At 51.5% G+C, this 22,452-nt stretch overlaps 2 protein-coding genes across 11 annotated transcripts in view; one reads left to right on the top strand and one right to left on the bottom strand.

The window, feature by feature from the left end:
* NHSL3 (NHS like 3) overlaps positions 1-10,151 on the top strand; it is a 28,661-nt gene extending 18,510 nt beyond the window's left edge. For 2 of the 6 annotated variants that reach the window (XM_019938190.3, XM_019938192.3), the window contains exons 2-7: positions 3,401-3,571; positions 3,657-3,712; positions 4,005-4,128; positions 4,695-4,811; positions 4,897-7,431; positions 7,855-10,151. In XM_019938190.3, the coding sequence (XP_019793749.1) occupies positions 3,401-3,571; positions 3,657-3,712; positions 4,005-4,128; positions 4,695-4,811; positions 4,897-7,431; positions 7,855-7,877 (3,026 nt within the window). In that variant the 3' untranslated portion in view covers positions 7,878-10,151. Of the gene's footprint in view, positions 1-273; positions 1,499-3,397; positions 3,572-3,656; positions 3,713-4,004; positions 4,129-4,694; positions 4,812-4,896; positions 7,432-7,854 lie in introns of those variants that run through there. The other 4 variants (XM_019938189.3, XM_019938191.3, XM_073792591.1 and 1 more) reach the window with 3 other exon arrangements.
* A 284-nt stretch (positions 10,152-10,435) lies between these two features.
* YARS1 (tyrosyl-tRNA synthetase 1) overlaps positions 10,436-22,452 on the bottom strand; it is a 30,783-nt gene continuing 18,766 nt past the window's right edge. For 2 of the 5 annotated variants that reach the window (XM_033838623.2, XM_033838639.2), the window contains exons 6-13: positions 22,290-22,382; positions 19,428-19,563; positions 18,865-18,950; positions 15,570-15,705; positions 14,703-14,800; positions 13,647-13,840; positions 12,984-13,125; positions 10,436-11,290 (exon numbers count right to left, since the gene is read on the bottom strand). In XM_033838623.2, coding sequence (XP_033694514.1) covers positions 11,180-11,290; positions 12,984-13,125; positions 13,647-13,840; positions 14,703-14,800; positions 15,570-15,705; positions 18,865-18,950; positions 19,428-19,563; positions 22,290-22,382 — 996 coding nt within the window. In that variant the 3' untranslated portion in view covers positions 10,436-11,179. Of the gene's footprint in view, positions 11,291-12,805; positions 12,849-12,983; positions 13,126-13,646; positions 13,841-14,702; positions 14,801-15,569; positions 15,706-18,864; positions 18,951-19,427; positions 19,564-22,289; positions 22,383-22,452 lie in introns of all 5 variants that reach the window. The other 3 variants (XM_033838629.2, XM_033838644.2, XM_033838636.2) reach the window with 3 other exon arrangements.

Below are 22,452 nucleotides of genomic sequence, written 5' to 3'. Positions count from 1 at the left end.
TTATTTATTTATTGGCTGTGTCAGGTCTTTGTTGCTGCGTGTGGGCTTCGTCACGGTGCATGGGCTTCTCATTGCGGTGGCTTCTCTTGTTGCGAAGCACGGGCTTTCGGCACGCGGGCTCAGTAGCTGTGGCTCGTGGGCTCTAGAGCTCAGGCTCAGTAGTTGTGGTGCATGGGCTTAGTTGCTCTGCGGCATGTGGGATCTTCCCAGACCGGGGCTCGAACCCATGTCCCCTGCATTGGCAGGCGGATTCTTAACCACTGTGCCACCAGGGAAGCCCCTCATCGAATATTTATTGAACTCATAGTATGTGCCAGACACTAGAGATATACTGGTGAACAAGATAAAAGTTTTCCAATAGCTGTAGCCCCTAGTACTAGTTTAATAAATATTTGCTGATTAAATGAATGGACACAACAATCTTATAAAGAGGAGTTCTTAGCCTTGTTTCCATGTGAGGTCATGACTTGTATGTGATGGAGCTGGATTTGAACCTGGACCTGACTTCCCTCCAAGTACCTTCCCTCCTGCCCCCCACTCTTACTGCCCTCACCTGTGACTAATTCTGTTCTTCCCCCTGCCTGGTGATCCAAGAGAGTCGCTGAGTCACAGAGTGAGACCAGTGAGAAGAATCCTGGGCTGGAGGAGGGAGAGGTCTGTGTTGAAGGCCTGCCTCTGTTTGTGTGACCTTGGCGAGTTAGTGCTTTTCTGGCTGTTGATGTTACATTACTGAAGTGGGAAGATAATCCTTTGGAACGTCTGGGGCTGGACAGACACGTGAGGGGTTGTTAGCACCAGCCACTGTGATTCCGCTCTGGGCATCTCCCCGGCTTCCCAGCACTGTGTCCTGGGCTGGCTCCTGCTCCTCCAGGGACCTCTGCCAGTGTGTCCTTGCCATCCGCCCAGGCAGTCCTGGGCTTCTGCCTGGCTGCTGCATGCTGTGAGCCCCTTCCCCAGGGAATCACCCTCAGCAGCCAGGAGGACTTGGGGGTGGGCACCATGCCAAGTCTAGTCTAGTGGCTCTTCCACCCACCATCTGGCAGCCGGCACCCTTGCCTTAGCTCTGGCACATGACCGTTTAGAAAAGGACTTGGAGACAGGGGTAGTGGGCTGCCCCTGGAATTGAGTATCTTTGGCCCTCCTAGTCATCCTTTGCACAAGAGCCGAGCACCCAGAGACTCCGTGCCTCAGTTTCCCTGTCGGAGTCTGGGAAGGTGCCTGCTCCTGCCCTGCACTCGAGGGGCGGGGTCGGTGGATGGGCGGGAGCAGTGGTGAAGGTGGGAGGAGGACCTGGAGAGTAGCCCCTCCCCCTCCTCTGCCTGGAGCCGGCGCTCTGCGGCTGGGCGGGCAGACTCATCCCCTCAGCGCTGGGTTATGGTGAAGGCATCGCCCGGCGTTCTGGAGAGGTCAACGTAGGGGACGGTCCGAGTGGCGTCGGCAGTCATGGTGGTGTTCCTGGGCCGCCACCTCCCGGCGCTCCTCGGGCTCTTCAAGAAGGGTGAGTGGGTGTGGCTGTGGGGGAGATAAGAGATCTCCGACACCCCCATTTGCCAGACCCTTACGTAGAATGGGGGATCAAGGCCGGGGAAGGCAGTGGGGTGGGGGATGCGGGCTGGTAATGAGGCCAGACTCCCCTGTCCTCCACGGTGCCTTTGTCCAGCAGCTTTCCTACTGCCTTTGTTTGATTTCTGCTTGTGTTTCAGAGGATGGCTCTAGGTGTCTCTGACCTTGAAGCCCGCAGTCCTCGGGCAAGATTGCCTTCCTCCAGGGGTACTCACGCTTTACTGGGTACATCCCAATACCTCAGTTCCAAGAGGTAGTGCACCCCCTCCCGGGTCAACTCAGTGTGTGTGTGTGAGGATGGGATGTGGGGAGCAGAGTAGAAAGGAAAGTAGTGCCCCTGGAAGTTGGGGAGCAGATCAGGAAAATCGTGTTTAGAGGCCTGGGGGTGAAGTTTTGAGGGGAGGGGCCTATCCCCTCCTCCTCCTAGGAACTGGGCTTTCAGGCCTGGATTAAGATGTGGGGGCCAGAGGGCCCCCAGTTTGAGTGTGATTCAGGAGTCCCCTCGGGAAACCTGGAGTTTAGTCTTGGCTCTGACTCCGATTTGCTGGGTGACCTTAGGCAAGACCTTTCCTCTTTGAGCCTCTTTGTGGACTTGTAAAATCAGGAGGTCGGGGAGAGGAGGGTCACTGAGAGACCTCCTAGCTCTGACCTTGTGGGATTCCTGAGGATTCCCTGGGCGGGAGCTTGGCTGTTGAAGAATGCGCTGAGGAAGGCGGAATGGGCAGTTCAGGTGTCTGAATTGAAGATCCTGATCTTGGGGCGTGGCCCTAAAGGGCCTTTAAAAAGGGCTTGTTTTGTTCCTGTCCCTCCACAAGGTGCTGCCAAGGTCACATGACCCTGCCAGAGCTTTTGCTTATGTTGTGGGTTCCGTTTAAAGGGGGGCTGGGGCTGCAAAGTGCTGACACAGCCCCTATTCCCAGGATTAGATGCCCAGCTCCTCCATGGGCAGGGCCTGTAACAATATCCTTTGTAATGGACCCCAGGCTCCTCTGCACCAGGGCCCTGGGCCTCCAGGAGAGGGGGATACCTGGGACTGTTCCCCAAAGAGAGGCTGGAGCTGCCTCAGGGGGAGTGGAGTGGCTGGGGTCCCTCTTCTCCCCTCCCCAGCCTATCCTTCCACGAAGGGACAGCTGCGTGGGTGATTAGGGGACCCAAGTGGCCATATCCTTGGCTTAGCCCACACCCCAGGACTTCCTGGGAATCTGGTTATGACCTTTGCTAGTGCCCACCCCCTTCCTAGTGTCCCATGTGTCTTTTTCTTGGGGTGTACAAAGAGGTGGTTTGTCTTCCTGTAAAGTGGAGCTCAGGATCTGGAGACAAGAGAAATGTATTTGCTATGGGCTGTGTGTACACTGGAGTGTCTTGCATGGGGCCCTGAGTGACAGTTGTGTGTATATTTGGGTACTGTTTGTGTATATACAGACTGGGGACTGTGGGTGTCATGTGTATATGTGGTGGCTGGGTGTGCTCTTGGTTTTACTTGGATGCTATGTGTTTGTATACATACTGAATGAAGCCTGTGGGTGTTGTGTGCATATATGGTGGGCATGTGTGCCTTGGATATGGTGCCCTATATGGGGCCCTTTGTGTGGTGTGGGTGCTCAGGTATATGTACACTTGGATTATAGCTTGTGTATGTACTTGGGGGCTGTGTATATTGAGTGTATACCCCAGGACTGTGGGTTGTGAGTACAGACTGGGGGAAGTAGGCACTGCATGTATGTGCAGGTGCCCTGTGCACTCTGGGGACTGTGGGCGCCCTTGTTGCAGTGCCTGTGCCTTCCCAGGGCCCAGATACCTTTGGGCCTCACTTTCCTTCCTCCTCCATTACCAGCAGGCTCTGCCAAGGCTGAGAGTGACAAACGACTAAGTGTGGGGCCAGGCCAGGGGCTAGGGTCTGCAGTGGATGAGCACCAGGACAATGTCTTCTTCCCCAGTGGGCGACCGCCTCACCTGGAAGAGCTGCACACGCAGGCCCAGGAGGGGCTCCGTTCCCTCCAGCACCAAGGTAACCTCCTCCTCTTCTCTCCAGCGCTACTTTCAGCTCCCAAAGTCAGGGGCCTAGCTCAACATACCTTTCTGATGCCTTTCAGAAAAACAGAAACTGAACAAGGGTACCTGGGACCATGGAGACACACAGAGCATCCAGGTGAGCCCTGCCCCCAGCTCAGTCTTGATGTATTCCTCTCTCCCTGCTTGACCTCTGACAAGTATGTCTTTGAACCCTTCTGGATCTGTTTCCTTTCTGTATCATGAAAGGCTAGACGAGATGCCCCCGAGGGCTGGTCCAGGGTAGCTCTAGCTGATGCCTGCTCAGTGCTAGGTGATGCTGGGGCAGGTCGGTGGGGGGTGAATCTGAGTCAGAAGTTACAAAGGGGAGCCTGAGGAGGCAAAGGTAAGCCCCACTCACGCCTCTGGGCTGATCCTTCTTCCCCCAATAGTCCTCCCGGACCGGACCAGATGACGATAGCATCTCCTTCTGCAGCCAGACCACGTCCTACACAGCTGAGAGCTCCACGGCAGAGGATGCTCTCTCCGTCCGCTCTGAGATGATCCAGCGCAAAGGTATCCACTCACCAGCCAGGATTGTTGGGCAGGAGAGGGGGTGGTGGGCACCCAGCACCTGCAGCTTTCCCTTTTCCTCCTAATCTAGTGTTTCCCAAGACTGTGATTCAGTGGATTCAGGAAACATAGTACCCTGTGTCCTCTTGGAGGTTCATAATGAGCATTAACTGAAAAGCAGGACAGTGAAGAGTTGAGAAACCTGGTTTTGAGCCTAGTGTTGCTATTTACAGCTGTGTGATCTTGGGCCAACCCTTTACCTCTCTGTTTGATGTTCTAGAAAAATGAGGATAAGAATACGTACCTTATTGGAATGAATGCCAAGTGTTTAGCATGCTAACACATTTAATAAGTGTTCGCTAAATGGAAATCATCATTATTGACCTAGTAAAGCCTTCCAGAAGGCTTGCAGAAAAGTGTCTAGCTTTGTTTAACCCAGCTATGCCCATGCCTACTTGACTGTGGAAGTCTTTTCTCAGAGTTCTTATTAATATTCTATAAAAGTTGTGCTCTGCAGAATGTGCCCCAGACCTGCTCTAACAGTTTCTCTCCCTGGACTCTGCCCGCAGGCTCCACCTTCCGACCGCATGACTCATTTCCCAAATCATCTGGAAAGTCAGGGCATCGGCGGCGGGAGCGGCGGAGCACGGTGCTGGGACTGCCACAGCACGTGCAGAAGGAACTCGGTGAGCGCCTGATGAGGAGGCTGTGGGCGGGCAGCCCTGGCCGCCCCCTCTGCTGACCATCCCACGCCCTCCTTGTCCATTCCAGGCCTGCGGAATGAACGTGAGGCACCAGGTACTCCTCGGCCTCCCGGTCCACGGGACGTTGTACGCATCCCCACGGTGGATGGCCATCCGGCAGGCCCGGCCTCAGGGCCAGGGGCCAGGGTGTCCCTGCAGGCGCTGGAGGCAGAGGCTGAAGCCGGTGCCCAGGCAGAGGCCATGCTGCAGCGCCACATCGACCGCATCTACCGGGATGACACGCTCGTTGGCCGGTCCACGGGGGCCCGGCCCTTGCCACTGACCCGGCCCATGTCCCTAGCAGTGCCCGGACTGACCGGAGGGGCAGGGCCTCCAGAACCCCTGAGCCCGGCCATGTCCATCTCGCCCCAGGCCACCTACTTGTCGAAGCTGATCCCGCACGCCGTGCTGCCGCCCACAGTGGACGTGGTGGCCTTGGGCCGCTGCAGCCTGCGTACGCTGAGCCGCTGCAGCCTGCTCTCATCCAGCCCGGCCTCCATCCGCTCGCTGGGCCACTTTTCCTCGGTCTCCAGCCCGCGGCCCCGCAGCCGCCACCCTTCCTCCTCCAGTGACACCTGGAGCCACTCTCAGTCCTCTGAGACCATTGTGTCTGACGGCTCTACCCTCTCCTCTAAGGGTGGCTCAGAGGGCCGGCCAGAGAGCTCTGTGGCCAACAGTAACGTGGCGCCCCCTCCCCTGGGGGGCAGCGGGAGGGGCTCTCCCAGCGGGGGCAGCACTGCCGAGGCCTCGGACACTGTTAGCATTCGGAGCGGTGGCCAGTTGTCCAGCCGGAGTGTGTCCCTACGGAAGCTGAAGCGGCCCCCGCCACCTCCCCGCCGGACCCATTCGCTCCATCAGCGCAGCTCAGCAGCACATGATGGGCCCCTGGGGCTGCCTCCCAAGCCCGAGCGGAAGCAGCAGCAACAGCTGCCCCGGCCGCCCACCACTGGCGGCGGGTCAGAAGGGATGGGGGCAGCACCCTGTCCATCCAGCTCAGCAGGCAGCTGGGTGCCTGGCTTGTCTCCAGGTGGCTCCCGGCGTCCCCCACGCTCCCCAGAACGGACACTCTCACCCTCCAGTGGATACTCGAGCCAAAGTGGTACCCCTACCCTCCCTCCCAAGGGTCTAACAGGGGCCCCTGCTTCCCCAGGCAAGGCCCAACCCCCTAAACCAGAGCGTGTCACTTCACTTCGATCTCCCGGGGCCTCGGTCTCCTCCTCCCTCACGTCTCTATGTTCCTCCTCCTCTGATCCGGTGCCCTCAGACCGCTCTGGTCCGCACGTGTCGACCGCCCTGGGTGACAGATTTGTCATACCTCCTCACCCCAAGGTGCCTGCCCCCTTCTCCCCACCTCCCTCTAAGCCCAAGAGCCCCAACCAAGCTGCCCCTGCTCCAGCTGCCCCTGCTGTGGTCCCTGGGCCCATCTCTACCACTGCTGCCAGCCCTGAGACCCCACCTACTCCCCAGACATCCCTAACCCCGCCTCAGGCAGCTCCCGGTGCCTCCAAAGACCAGTCGCCCCCACCATCCCCACCCCCATCTTATCACCCGCCCCCGCCACCCACTAAGAAGCCAGAGGTGGTTGAGGAGGCCCTGTCTGCCCCAGAGACTGCTGAGGAGGCCCTCCAAGATCCCACCTGGCCCCCACCCCCGCCTCCTGCACCGGAGGAGCAGGACCTGTCCATGGCTGACTTCCCTCCACCCGAGGAGGCCTTTTTCTCTGTGGCCGGCCCTGAGGCTGCAGACCCTTCACAGCCCCCGGAGCCCTCCTTAGCTACTGTCTCTTTCCAGAGCCAGCCCTGTGGTACCTCAGATCTTCCTCCAGCTCTGCCAGCCCCATCTGTTGCTGGTTCTGTCCCAGGGCTTCAGGCCAAGGTCCCTCGGAGGGAACCAGGGGGCTGCAGCAAGGGTGGCGGCCTTCCCAGGGAGGATGCTGGTGCACCCCTGGTCACACCCTCACTCCTGCAGATGGTTCGGCTGCGCTCTGTAGGCACTGCCACAGTGGCTCCGACTCCAGCGTCAGGGCCGTCGGCCCCCCAGAAGCCACTGCGAAGGGCCCTGTCAGGGCGGGCCAGCCCAGCGCCTGCCTCTTCAGGGCTCCACGCTGCTGTTCGGCTCAAGGCCTCCAATCTGGCTGCCAGCGTGGGCCCTGTGAGTGACCAGCCCAATGGACCACCTGAGGCAGAGCCGCGGTCCCCTGCCTCTACGGCCAGCTTCATCTTCTCCAAGGGCACCAAGAAGCTGCAGCTGGAGCGGCCCGTGTCCCCTGAGACCCAGGCTGACCTCCAGCGGAACCTGATAGCTGAACTTCGGAGCGTCTCAGAGCAACGGCCACCCCAGGCCCCAAAGAAGCCACCTAAGGCCCCCCCGCCTGTGGCCCGCAAGCCTTCTGGGGGAGTCGCCCCCCCCACCTCCCCCAGCTTTCCTCCGGCTGAGCCCCTTCCTGCTCCTCCCACCAATGGGCTCCCCCATGCCGAGGACAGGACTAAGGAGGAGCTGGCAGAGAATGGAGGTGTGCTGCAGCGGGTGGGTCCAGAGGAGAAGCTGGGCCTGCCTGGCACAGGTACGGTGGGCAGGGAGGGGTGGGGTGTGGGTCCCATCACTGGTAATGGGAAACAGGTATCAGAAGTCCTGCCATTAGGGATTTGCTCTTGGATTCTGGTCTCGGGGTGCCTGGGAAGGGTGACCTGTCACCTCTGATGAGCTGCACTGAAGGAGCATGGATGGTGGGGCTTTGGAGTCAGACCTACTGAAATTTGAATTCCAACTTTGCCATTTTATCTACCCATCCTAGCCTCGGGTTCCTCACTGTAAAGTGTGAGGCAACGATACATTATAGTGGCAGAGGGAACGTTTGTAAAATGTCCAGCCCAGTGCTGCTGTCGTGGTCAGTAAAGTGAGGGGGTGAGGATGTGCCCTGGGCTCTCAGTGGTCAGAACCAAGCTAGGGGGTCCCTTGCTGAGTATCCCTTCTTTTCTCTCCACAGACCCACAGAAAGAGCTGGTCTGACCACCAGGCACCTTGCTGGCACTGCTGACCCATCCCAGGAATACAATCTCAGGGACCTGAGCGGCTCCAAGGATGAGAGGATACGGCAGACACTTAACCTAATAGGGAGGACGCCTGCAGCCTTAACCTCCACGGCCTTCAATATTTACACAAGCCTGGTGTGGCTCCTGTCCTCCAAGTCATCCGGCTCTCATGCCTTTTCCTGAATGGATTCACCTCTGGCAGCTGCCGCTTCAGTCGTGGCCTTAGCCTCATCTTGAAGGAGGTAGCTGGTGGGAGTGGGTGTCTGTGCCCCCTGCTGGCCTCAAGGCCACAGAATTGGGAACAGAACACCTCACTTGAGGTTTTTTTTTTTTTTCCTTTTTTTTTAAATGTCCAAATCATGCACATGCTGTAGTCCAGAATCAAAGCACTTTTGAAAAGTGGCTGCATGTCCATCCTCCAGGGCCCGCGAAGCCACATTCCAGGAGCCTGTTTACATGGCAGCAGCATCAGTCCCCAGTAGCCAGCCCATGGCTGGGACTAATCTGTCCCCCTCCTCCGATCCAGTTTGCAACTTTTCTTAGTTCTTGGAGGTAGGCAAGTCGTTGTATTCCCACAGGCTTCTCCAGGCTGGAGGCAGGAGTGGGGCTGTGGAATTCCAAAGCACAAAAGGTGCAGTGGGGGTTAGCCCTCCTGTGCCTCAACTTACCACCAACCAGCCTCCTACCTTCTGGTTCTGCCAGGTGCTCCATGCAGGGGACAGGAAGTGGGAGACTGCCAGGGCCCAAATGGGTGGGGGAGAAAGAACCAGAGGGGAGGTCCACAGGCTCTCTCTGTCCTGAGAGAGTGGGAGAACAGAGTAGAGAGTCACGTCATGGGGCACTTGGCCCTGTTTTACTTGATCAGGTTGGGGTGGGTGGGCACGACTCTTCAGAGGCCGGAGCCGCAGGCCATGGCAAAGCTGGGTTCCTGTCAGCTCGACAGGAAGTACTGAGGACATGGATGGAGGGGTGGGTCTGGCAGGGAAGAGCCTACTTGGGCAGTGGGCCCAGACCCGGCCCTATGGATTATATCCTCTGACCTTTACTCTGCTCTGAGCATGTCCTTTCTGCAGCTGCCTTTCAGCACAGGTGGTTCCACTGGGGAGAGCTGACGCTGAGTGACAGGATGGGAAGCCAAAGAGGTGCATTCTATGACAGACTCTTCCCTAGTCAATGAGGGGGAACTCAGCGCTCCTAGCGGCGGGCTGGGTGGTTCCCCCCTAGACATCAGCCTCTGCTACTGATCTCTCCTCCAGGAATTTTGCTGACCTTCCCACTTTCAACCTGTGCCACCTATCTCGGTAAGCTGGTTTCCTCACTGGCCCCGGTGGCTCCACGGGGGTGGCCCTAGTGCCTCCTTCCACTGCAGCATGGCTGTCACCAGGTCACCCCTTCTGTCTTGATCCTCTTTCCTCAACGGTGACTCAGGCTTGAGCCGGGCAAGGGACCTTGCTTTTAGCTGCTTCTCCTCCACCCAGGAGAGAGGTTGACCCCCTCCCAGAAAAAGAGCTGGGAACACAGGGGATGTGGTCTGAGATCCCAGGTTCCTATGGCCCTCTCTCACTATTCTCTTCTCTCTGTAGCTATAAACCAATGTTCTTCCCTGCCCTTTGGGTAATGGAGAGCTGCTGCTGGGTATGTGTTGTGCCTGCCCAGTGAGTTGGGGAAAGAGGCCAGTCAGTAAGCCCTCCTCTGCTCAGAGCTCCTGATTCAACCCCCCGGGAACTGGGAACCAGAAACCAGGACCAGGCCAAAGCTTCCATGACACCAGGCCCTGGCAGCAGCCTCGGAGCTGCTGGAGGTAGGAGGGAGCCCACCTTCTGTGTTTCTTTCCCTCCCCTTCCTATGTTACTGGAGCCCCTTGTCTTCAGTTAAGACTCCTCTGAGCTTGTTTTCCCACTGGGTGGAACAGAGTAGAAAGGAGAAGGGAGGACCTCCAAGAGGCAAATCCTTTTGTCCTCTTGGGTAAATGAGCTTGCCCTAGTGCACATGGAGACCAAAAGCCTCTGATTTTTAATTTCCATAAAAATGTTAGAGAAGTGTGAGTGTGTGTGTGTGTGTGTGTGTATACACATATATATATATGTATATACACACACATATATATATATATTTCTTTAAGTTTCTGAGTCTTTGATATGTCTATACAAACAATCTATTCCCTCTGCTCTGAAGCTGGAGTGATACACATGGAAAAAGCTCTGTGTGGGTTTCATTCGAAGATGTTAATTAATTAAATGATTAAAACTTGGCTGTGGCTGCTGCTTCTTAATGGGGTGGGTCAAGGTCGTGGTCTGGGCCCACATTTAGAAGGGACAATGTTCTGGACCCTAAAATGAGCCTCTTCTTTTTAACACTGCTAAAGGGGAAGTCAAGGTGTCTGCCATCCAGCCTAGTCCACCCCCGCTCCCATTACAGGGTCAAAAGTCCAAGATACAAACAGCCCGAGGCTGGGTGAGGGGCCCAGAAGCTGCTACACACTGTGTTCTCCTTTCCTGAGATGGTGCAGCTCACAGACAGGTCCTGTCCAGACACCCTTGTTCAGACATTTTATTTGAATTTATGACACTGATGCTTAGTGGTCCTGATTGAGATGCCTTATGGAGAAGCACCGCACCCTCCCTGAAGAAAGAACCAGGCTGTGCCGTCTAATAACACGCAGCTGGTTTAGGGAGTGTCCCCCCAGCAGGATCAAAGGGCAATCCAGGAGTCCTGGGGCAGGCTCTGCCCCCAGCGACAAGCCTCAGGGTTGGCAAGCATTCGGGAAAGGTGCCAACCACTTGGTAGACCACTAGGTTCTCTGTTTTCCCTTCCCTTCCCTTTTCAAACCCACAGTTTCCTGTTGGGGAGAGGCTGTAATTAGCCCAGTTCAGGCACCAGATCCCAGCCAGAGGCATAGCTGCTGGGATAACGCTAAGAAAACTGGAAACCAATATTTTTCCAGTTACAAGGATTATGGCATAAACTTTTTCTGAGTTAACATCGTATTGAAACCAGATTTGTCAGGTCAGCTGCCAAGGGAAGAAGGTAGGGCTGCACTCCCTGCATTGCCCCGTGCTCATCACTACCCGGGAGGTCAGCCTTTCCCTGCAGCCAGACAGGATGATCCTGGATCCTGGGGAGGCTGAGCTGCACCTCACCGAGTCTTGCACCTCACAGAGTCCCAAACTTCCTGCTTCAGTGTCCTGGGAGATGGGTAAGCAGATGATGGATGGAGCAAATTAAGGAGACAGCAGATGACTCAGGATGATGAGAGAAGGAAGGAAGACGCCAGGTTGGCTAGCTGATGTTCCCCCCTTTCAGTGATTTACAGGAGATGTACCCTAGCTTGGTCATAAAGTTGGTTTGCTTCCACTGTGCGATGCACTCCTCAGAAATTTTGAAGTCAGCCTGGACAAGAAAAACAACAACAAAAGTGATTATAGTGATGGTGGCAAGACTACAAGAAAACAAAGACTCTTATACTACTAGTAGTGTAAATTGACTTAACTTCTCTAAGAGGGCAGTTTGCGAAAAGCTTTCATTTCAAGGTATTTCTATCTTTTGCCTAAGGTAAGTCCATTTTAGGGATTTAGTTGTAGAAAATAATCATGAATAAATACAAAGAACTAGGTACCAGGACATCCATCGTAGTATTCTAAGAGTGAAAAACTGAGAACCACCTCAATGTCTAATAAGGTTTGGGGTTAATTATGATCATTATGATATAATACTGTATATATGTATGTATATGTGTGTGCGTGTGTGTGTGTGTATGGTTCTCCCCCGCCCCTCAGTATTTAAGAAGATGGGGAAATCTTTGAGGCCTAAAGTTAAATTAAAAAAAAAAAAAAAGAAGAGAGGGACTTCCCTGGTGGTCCGGTGGTAAAGAATCTGCATTCCAGTGCAGGGGATGCAGGTTCGATCTCTGGTCAGGGAACTAAGATCCCACATGCTGCGGGGCAACTAAGCCTGCGCGCCACAACTACTGAGCTCACGTGCCTCAACTAGAGCCCGCGTACCGCAAACCATAGAGCCCGCGTACCGCAAACCATAGAGCCCACGTGCTCTGGAGCCCGTGCCACAACTAGAGAAGAGAAAACCCGCAGGCCACAACTAGAGAGAAGCCCGCACTGCAGCAAAGAGCAACAAGCAGATCCCACATGCCGCAAGGAAGACCCGACACAGCCAAATAAATAAATATTTTTTTAAAAAAGAAAAATAAACATGGTATGACTCAAACTATAAATATATTATCACTATGCATAGAGAAATTCCAGAAGGAAATAATCACTAATGACATTTTTCAGCATCTCTAGGTAGCAGGACTATGGATGTTTTATTTTCATTTTCCCCTACATTTTAGCCACTTCTACAATGAAAATTTATTTTATAGCTAGAAAAAAAAGTGGATTCAAAAAACTGGCCTGGAAAACTAGGAAAGGAGGGAGGGGACAAAGCCATTTGCCACTTGCAGGAGGATGGAGAGGTAGAAACCACTCTAAACACCCTCCAGAAATACTGTCTAGTTGAGGAAACAAGGAACTAACTAGGAAAAGTCACACGTGTAGTGTTAGTTCCATGAGGAGAGTGAATCTCTGCTGCTTTACTCAATGATGTAGCCCAAGCACCTAGAACAGTGCCGGACACATACATTAGGGTGCTGAATGAATGAATGAATTCGGGGCAGGCCATGTGAGTCAATGCCCCTGAAGCAAAGAGAATGAGTGCTCTCAGATCAAGGTGGGCAGGAGGGATCCCGGGAGGGCTCTGATCCTGGCTCCATCATTTCTGGTGACCCTGTGTGGCCTTGGCAGGTATCCTGCCAGATAAATTGGGGATCATCTATCACAGACGGAAGGTCAAATGAGGAAATGTCTCAAGTCCCTGACACAGTGCCTCAAACAGTCTGTCAGTGCTCAGTACCTGCGAAGGCCCACAGGCTCCTCAGGCACCTCATTTGACAGGTCTGGAATGAAGAAGGAAGAGGGGCTTAGACGCAGGAAGGCCCAGCTGGGAAAAGGGCAGGTGTGGACTCAGTAACAGAGCAATCTGGAGACAGTCCAGGCAGCCCTGGTATGAGGGAAAAAGTGCAGATTGTTACCTGCAATTTCTCAAAGACTTTCTTCTTGGGCTTAAGCTCTTCATCTGGTTGGCCTTTCTCATAGCCCTTCACAAACACTCGCTCACCAGGAGCAGAGCCGGCAGGAGGGTCCAGAGGCTCAACCTTGCGGCTTGCCCCTTCTCTGGGAAGACACACAGGACAAGATAAGAGTGAGGCTATGGACTGTCTCCAGCTGCCATGGAGGCCAAAGCACTGGGGCCTTTTCCTAGGGGCCTAATGGGATTTAGGGAACCCTCAATGCCAGGGCTGTACTACGTCTCTGGATATCACCCGCATTGGGTTAACCAGGGCTGAACTGAAATTCTGTCAGGAGAGACTCCAAAATCTGGGCTTTTAGGGGAGGGAGTATATGACATAACAGCCAGCGAACTGGGTCTGAATCCTGGTTTCACCTCTTACTAGTAGAGAGACCTGAGCATGCACACAGCTTAGAATCTTCAATTCCTGTTTTAATAAAGTTAACTTTAGGTAAAGTGCTTCATCCACGGCTCTTGTACAATAAATAATCCCTCCATGCATCATCTTTTGGGTAGTGTTCTCAGGGCCTCCACCTGGCATGTGGAAGGGCAGCATGTGGGCTAATCCCCCCTCTTCCGGGCCTCCCCAGGCCCTGTGCTCCCCACCCCCCAAGTCCGCACTCACATAGAAGCACACAGAAGCATGCCTTTGGACTCGATTCCTCTCATCTTCTGGGGTTTCAGATTGCACAGCACCACCACCAGCCTGTCCTGCAGTTCCTCCCTGGGCGCAAACTGCACCAGGCCACTCACCACAGTCCGTGGTTCAGCTTCCCCCACATCAATCTTCTCCACATACAGGCTGTCTGCATCCGGGTGCTGCCAGCAAGAGATGTCAGGCTCAGAGAACATCATAATGGAATAGATCATGGGGCCTGGTGAACCCTCTGACTCCAGAAACGGGCATCCACTCCTTACTGAGGCCCTGGAGGAACCCTCTTAGCGCTAACTCTCCAGGTCCCAGGCAGCAGACATGAGAAGGGGCCCCAAAGAGGCAGATTTGAGTAACATGAGCCTAATTACTTGTGTTAGAAGTGGAAGGAACCTCTAACAGAGATTAAAATGGCCTGAACTGCCTGGGTGGCCACCATTATGGCCATGTGTGCACCAGATCAATCCCAGTCCTGAGGGGACTGGAAGACAAGAGGCAGCTGCTGGCTTCACCATCCGAAACAAGAGCATCAGCTATTTCAAGGTAGTTTTGGTGGTTAGTCTAATACGGTGAAAAGCAAATCAATACTGGGAGAAAAAAATACCCAGACCACTGGTCCCAGGCCACTGGTTGCATAGCCATCTGCCTCTGGAAAAAGGAAGTCCTCCCTTCACCATTTCCTGGGGTGGGGAGAGGGAAGGACAAAGCAGCTGATCCAAGATAAGGCCTGTGGCTAGTCCAGACAAGCTGGGAGAGACCAGGTGAGTCAATCAGACTGGATTTGGTAGATAAACAAGCTCCTTCTGACTAACATCCCTCCGTATTCTGAGTTCCTGGCTGTGTTTGTTTGAATAAGGTCCAGAGATAGCAAAGGGAAAAAGCCTGATGCCTGGAATTAGATGCCTGGGTTCTGACTCGCAATATGACCTCAGGGATGTTACTTCCCATCCCAGGCCAGGTTTCCTCCAGATGGAAGCAGACAAACCTGACCCCTGTCTGCCTCTCCGGGACGTGGTGGAAAATGAGTACCTTGTCCACACTTATGACTCTCCCCACACGGATATCCAGGCGGGATGGGATGACCTCCTCTGGTTCTGAATTCTTGGCTGGGCCTTTGGCAACTGGCTCTGGAGATGAGAAGAACCCAAGGCTCAGAACTCTCCTCCTTCCCATGACAGGTCAGCTGCTGATCCCCCCAAATGACACTAGCAGGACTTAGTGCAGAATCCCCAGAATCTACCCACTGAATTATACCTTCTTTAAAACAGAGCCAGCAGCCTTTGAGAAGTGACATGCCAGATTTCATCTCTCTCTCCTTCAGGTATTGGGCTGGAGGGGAGGGGAGGGGCCCAGTGTAGCTTTGCCACCATTCGGGCATTTCACATATATTCAGCCATTCCTCCTTTTCTGGCAGGGCCACACAAGACTCTCAATGTTATCTCAGCATCGTTGATGCGTGGCTGGCCAACTAAGAACCAGTCAGGAGCACGTGGAAGGGAACTGGGCAAATCTAGAGATGAGCTTCCCTGAGATGCTGCGCAGACCCTGCCCAAGCAGCTGTTACCCTCATGGTCTAACCCAATTGGTCTCCTTAACTGAAGAAGCGGATTTTGTGAAAGGATCAAAGTACATGTCTCAAACCAGCACTCACAGCAGTGTTGGTAGAGCAGGATGTAATCACTTCATAGTACCCACCAAACCCAATTCAAGATGACTGGAGTTCCATTCCACCAGTCACGGGGCATGACATTCCTGCACTTCAGACCATGCCCCCACCACCGGCTTCTTGGGCCTGAATTGAAGACAGACCCTTTTCTGAGGCCCACTGACAGGCTCTCTACCTGATGATGTCACACCCAACCCCCCCAAGCCCGACCCCTCCCCAGCTGGCCTTACTCTGCTTCGAGGGATCTGGGTAGGCAGCGCTGGACAGTTTCTTTAGTGCAGGGGTATTAAACTTTTCCCGGATGGGATCCAGCAACTTGTTGAGGGCGACTTCAACAGAATTCTTTAGGTCTCCAGGGTGCACAACCTGCAAGTGTTCAAGGCCAGGTGAGAAGGGGCACTGGAACAGGTGAACTGGGCACAGGACACCTGAATCTACTAAGAATAATGTGCATATAGGATGCAGGGTGTTTTCTGAGCAGAGTCTTATTTGAACCTCAGAACAAGCTTGTGAAGCTGGTAGAGCAGAGAAGGGGAAATAGGTTCAAAAGGTTATCTAATACGTCCAAGACCCAGGTCTTTTGACACTGAATTCCACACTAACGTGGGGGTTTTTAGAGGCTGAATGTTTTTAATTGACTTCTTCTAGTCCCTCCATTTATGCTCAGCGTAGTGGCGTAAAGCACATGTTATTTACAGGTAGGGAAACATTCACATAGGGAAGCTAGGAGCTAGAGACAGCCTGAGAGGGGAGCTGAGTGAGCAAGAAGGAAGAACAGGGCTTTGGAGTTAGAGCCTGGGGTGAGTCCCAGCTAGCTGGCTGACCCCCAACCAGGCACTTAACCCCTCTGAGCTTTGGATTCCTCACTTAAAAAATGAAAATAACAATACCTTTACCTGCTAGAGTCAGAATAAGGATTAAATCACTTAACATGGGTAAAAATGGTGAGTAGTGCTAGTACATGGTGGGAGCTCAGTAATTCCATTTTTTCTTCTCATGTCCTGTGACTACCACTTTTACATCCAAATCTGGCCCCAAAGGATCTTCTAAGATATTCTGAGGGGATGTCCCCTAGGTATGAATACATGTAATAAAACAATGCCTATGTTTTTGTTTCTGAGGTTATTCCTTCGTTTCCTCGGGAATGTTTCATTTTTTTTAAAAAATAAATTTATTTATTTTAGGCTGCATTGGGTCTTCGTTGCTGCACATGGGCTTTCTCTAGTTGCGGCGAGCGGGGGCTACTCTTCGTTGCAATAGGCATGCTTCTCATTGCGGTGGCTTCTCTTGTTGTGGAGTGTGGGCTTTAGGTGTGAGGGCTTCAATATTTGTGGCACGTGGGGTCAGTAGTTGTGGCGCACGGGCTTAGTTGCTCCGCGGCGTGTAGGATCTTCCCGGACCAGGGCTTGAACCCGTGTCCCCTGCACTGGCAGGAGGATTCTTAACCACTGTGCCATCCAGAAAAGTCCTGAATGTTTCTTTTTTTTTTTTTTGCGGTACACGGGCCTCTCACTGTTGTGGCGTCTCCCGTTGTGGAGCACAGGCTCCAGATGCGCAGGCTCAGTGTCCATGGCTCATGGGCCCAGCCGCTCCATGGCATGTGGGATCTTCCCAGACCGGGGCATGAACCCGTGTCCCCTGCATCGGCAGGCGGACTCCCAACCACTGCGCCACCAGGGAAGCCCCCGAATGTTTCATTTTTAATAGAAAAGCTTTAGACCTGCACTGTCCAATATGGTAGCCACAAGCCTCATGTGCATATTTAAATGTAAGTTAAAATTCAGTTCCTCAGTTTACTGGTCACATTGTGAGGTTCAACAGACACATGTGGCCAGTGGCGACTGTGTTAGTACAGACAGAACATGTCCACCATCACAGAAAGTGCCGCTGGTTACGCTGTCAGACTCTTTCTTCAGAAGCGTTTCTTCTATTCCGTCTCATCAGTCCCACAAAGGACTGTTCACAGGGTTGAGGAATGGGGTGTGCGTTCTGTGGCTGCCTCAGATGGCAGACAGAAGGGTTTCAGAGCAATTAGCTGCCAAATGTCCAAAAAATGGGCCTTAAGGGCCCTCAGACCTCAGAGGTCATTGAGTCTCTTCTTCCACTTGATGCTCAAACCCTCATACAAAAAAAAAAAAAAAAAAAAAAAAAAAAAAAAAAAAAACCCTCATACAACCTTGCCTCCAGTGGTCCTCTGGCCTCTGCCTGAACACCTCAGTGATGGGGAATGCAAGGTCAGGCCAGGCAGCCCTACCCACCACCACATCATTGAGGCCACTAGAAAGTTCTTCAAGCCTAAACAAGCCTCCCTGTGGTTCCCCACCCGCAGCCCTAGTTCAACCGTCTGGTGCCACTAGAAGGAACCTCACCCCTCTCCCAGGAAAGCCCTTCCTGTGTTCAAGGATGGGTGAACACATACTTGCTTCCCAGTTCAACACGCCCAGTTGTTTCAGCTGTGCTTTGTGACACAGTTTGCAGTCTGTTCCCTATCATGGCATCCTTCCTCTCCCCACCAACACACCCCAGATTGTCAAATAAACCTCACACAATTGAAGTCCAGGGCTGAATGCACAACCCCAAAGGTACTCAGAACAATGTAGAACTGAATGGACGATCAACTCCCTGGTTCCAGACTCTACATTTCTGATGGCTGAGGCCAAGACCTCATGAACATTTCTGACAGCCCCGTCACATTGCTGATTCAGCCCAAATTCAGTCAGTCAAGACCCCTCCTTTCATTCCCCATACACACTGTTATCACTCCTTCCCTTCATGATCTGGCCCTGCCTCCCTCTCCCGCAGTGCCCCCCCATCACCTTGTAGACTCTAGTCAGACGAAAGCACTTGTGATTCCTTAGACACCATGCTGTTTTCATCTTACCACATCTGTGCACAATGCATTCCCTCACAGGCTTCCTCATGAACTCCTAATCCTCAAGTGAAACCGTGTTTGGATGTTGTCCCCTCCATAAAGCTTTCCCAGACAGCCAGGTAATCACTTCCTCCTGTTCTATTTCTGGACCATGTATACTTGGTACAGTAACCAGTAAAGGATTATTTATTTACACGTCTGCCTCTCCTAGGGACTATGAGCTTCATGAGGATTTAATCCTCTTCGTAATGCCAGCCCCTAGCATGGTGCCAAACACATGCAAACCTAGTGAGTCTTTTGTTAAATTGTTTGTCGAAATGAGTAGTATTCTCTATTCTGTTCTTTAATAGTTGTGTCTCTTTTCTGAACCTTGATTTTGTACCTGTCCCTGAAATGCTTCATCTTGTTGAGTCTGTCGGCCCTTCATTCCAGGTTAAGTCCTTTGGAGTGTGATTAGGACACCAATATATTAGTTTTGTGCCATTTGCTAATCTAATCCATGAACCACGTGAATCTAAGCCATTGATACAAAATATATGGACCCAACAGCATGATGACAGAGCCCTGTGGCACGTAACAAGAAACCTGGCGAGGCCACGTGGAGAGATTTGTCAGAATGAGTTCAGTGGAGATTACGCCTCCTCTGGTATTACCTCATCAGCAAAGTCCTTTTCCAGGTCCAAGTAAGCTGTGTAGGTTTTGTTTCCACCCCATTTTTCATCTCGAAGGATCACGAACTCTGTAAGAAAAAGGATCCATGCCAACAAACTCACTGATAATGGCAAGTCAGCATTCCTGGCCCAAATGTATGGGTATCTGTAGTTTCTGCCATGTATCTTGAACTTCATCATATGGCATTTTATTGTTTTTAAATTGGATGAGTGGCGATGTCGTATACCCAGCTAGCATCCAAGCTCGGGGGAACGATCGTGTCTTACATCTCTTTTGTATTCCTCTAGTCCACTTGCCTGACCCCTTCATTTCTACCACCCTTGCTCACCCTGACACCCCACTTAGAACCTACCCTGTTAACAAACACACAGATAACTCAACGATATCCCCACTTCAATCACACATTAATATATGAGAAATCAGAGCAGAGATTCGGGGAAGCCAGCCCCTGGAGGAAGACTCTGTGACAAACCGCAAGTATGATCACAGCACTGGTTTTGCTTTTTCAGCCTGGCCTCCGAGAAGAAAACAGGCAGTATCTTACCAGACTTGAGGGGAAAGAGGACGTGCTTGATGAAGGACAGAACGCCGTTGTTGTCCACATTCCCCGGCTCACAGAAGGCCTTCTTCAATTTTTTCTTCACATCCTCTTTCCGATCCAGGAGATCTATCTTGGACTCCTAGAAGCCAGGGAGGAAAGGAGGACCTCTTGTGGTTGAAAATGAGAATATGCTCAACTAATCTGTATTTTAATTTTTTTGGACAAAGATTTAAACATTAAATGACTTTAACAAAAGCAGAATTAATCGGAGTGAAGGACCACTCACAATACTAAATAAAAATATTTTAATTTTTCTCTCTTCTTCCCAGGCCTTATTTGCAGCATATGGAATCGTTACAAATTTGTAGCTGGAGAATAAACCTCCTGTGTTTTTTCTCTTGAGACTGTATCATAAGTACTTTTGAGTGGCTACCTAGTCTTCGCTTGTAATTTTTATGCTGTATTATATTCCCAATTATTAGTGACAACATAATTTATTTGGCAATTTCTAAACTGTTGGATTATGTTCTCATTTTTACAAACTATATACAACGCTATGATGAACATCTCTGCAGAGGTCCTTTTGCCTTCTCTAGGATTATAGCTACCAAAAACTGCTAGGCCCCAAGCTGTTTTCTGACAGGCATATATCAAGTGACATTGCCATCAGCAGTGTGTCAGAATACTTGTTTCACAGCCATCACCAACACCAGGTATTAGGTATTATCTAGAGCCATTTGTCCTTTTTAGGGTAACAGGCTTTGTTTCTTATTTTGGAGTGAGTGAACTCAACGCCCGTTTGTGTCCAGTGGTTACCAAGCTCTGGTCAACATACGACTGTATGTGAATCACCTGGGGTGCTTAAAATAACACAAATTACCAGCTCCACCCAAACCTAATAAATCAAAATTTCTTGGGGTTGCCCCAGGCATTTGCATTTTAAAAAGCTCTGCACGTGATTCTGCGGCAGTCACATTTAGGAACTGCTGCTGGCACTGATTTCCAGGATGAAGATATGGTGAACGTTACTAAATAGGGTGAGTGATAGACTTTGTCAGAGAAACAACTGACACATAGGGCATTTTAATGAGAGAAAAAGGAACGAGTCTATTCCTTTAAAAATAACAATAATGGTTTCTATGCCTATATTTACTAATTCATGATCAGACAAATATCTAGAAATCAGACTTAAAGCACTAGATGAGTGTCCAAAAATGATTCCAATCAGAATCAACTAGTAAGCTTTGAAAGAAAATACAGATTCCTGAGTTGTTTCCCAGAACCACTTTATCAGAATCTCTAAGGACAGGGCCTTAATCAACTCTCTCTCTCTCTCTCTCTCTCTTTTTTAAAAGTCCCCTAGCTGATTCTGAAGATCAGCCACATTTGGGAACTCAGAACCCAACCTTTCACATCTTTGAGTTCCACTAATTCTTCTATTCTGTGCCTTAGTGATCAGAACAAAACTGCACTTTCCCCCAAGCAGGAGTTTTAAATGTTAAAAGACATCATATTTATCAAAATCATTATATTAAACATCACCCTAAGAATCAAGATGCTAACTGGTGTCAACAAGGACATACTGTATAGCACTGGGAACTCTACCCAATATTCTGTAATGATCTATATGGGAAAAGAATGTGAAAAAGAATGGATATATGTGTATGTATAACTGAATCACTTTGCTGTACACCTGAAACTAACACAACATTATAAATCAACTATACTCTAATTTTTTATATAAAATTTTTATATAAAATAAAAATTAAATGAAAAATAAAAAGATGCTCAGGACTTTCCTGGTGGCGCAGTGGTTAAGACTCTGAGCTCCGGGCTTCCCTGGTGGCACAGTGGTTGAGAGTCCACCTGCCGATGCAGGGGACACGGGTTCGTGCCCTGGTCTGGGAGGATCCCACATGCCGCGGAGCGGCTGGGCCCGTGAGCCATGGCCGCTGAGCCTGCACGTCCGGAGCCTGTGCTCCGCAACGGGAGAGGCCACGGCAGTGAGAGGCCTGCGTACCGCAAAAAAAAAAAAAAAAAAAAAAAAAAAAAAAAAGAGACTCTGAGCTCCCAATGCAGGGGGCCTGGGTTTGATCCCTGGTCAGGGAACTATATCCCACATGCATGCCGCAACTAAGAGTTCGCATGCCACAACTAAGGAGCCCGTGAGCCACAACTAAGGAACCTGCCGGCTGCAACTAAGACCCAGTGCAACCAAATAAATAAATAAATAAAATATTTTTTAAAAAATATGCTAATTGGTGAAATGCAACCACAGCCTTCTCATTAATAAGGCTGACTTTTATCACAGTTCTATGGGTGAAGAAACTACTTTTGCTTGTACATTTTTTTTTTAATTTATTTTTGGCTGTGTTGGGTCTTTGTTGCTGCGCAGGGGCTTTTTCTAGTTGTGGCGAGCGGGGGGCTACTCTTCGTTGCGGTGCATGGGCTTCTCATTGCAGTGGCTTCTCTTGTTGCGGAGCACAGGCTCTAGGAGTGTGGGCTTCAGTAGTTGGGGCTCACGGGCTTAGGTGCTCTGTGGCACGTAGGATCTTCCCGGACCAGGGCTTGAACCCGTGTCCCCTGCATTGGCAGGCGGACTCTTGACCACTGCACCACCAGGGAAGTCCTTTTGCTCGTACTTTTTATCAGCAGCGGTAAAACTTAAAATTATGATTGGATCTCATCAGGACTGCTCCCCGGGTCCTTCAATACTCAAGAACCACTGGAATTAATTGGATAACTTAAGATTTCTTATAGCTCAGATATTTGAGAATTTTAGTTAGCCAGGTTACTGTTCTTTCTAGTCCTCAATTTCTTCATCTCTTGAAGATTTCTCAACTCAAGTCAGAGCTGGCAACCTACCTCTTCAGAAGAGCTCATTTTGCTGCCAGTTAATCCTGGAACCATAGGGTTCATCAGGTGGACCCGTTTTGAGTAGCCAAGTGCAGGGAGGTACTAGGGGGTTAGAAAGAAACACACGAAAGCAGATATTAGTATGCATTCCTCCTCGGTGCCCTGATCTCAT

Source organism: Tursiops truncatus, chromosome 1 (assembly GCF_011762595.2).
Source record: "Tursiops truncatus isolate mTurTru1 chromosome 1, mTurTru1.mat.Y, whole genome shotgun sequence".
NCBI classification, from domain to species: domain Eukaryota; kingdom Metazoa; phylum Chordata; class Mammalia; order Artiodactyla; family Delphinidae; genus Tursiops; species Tursiops truncatus.
This window is presented reverse-complemented; position numbering and strand designations above follow the sequence as displayed.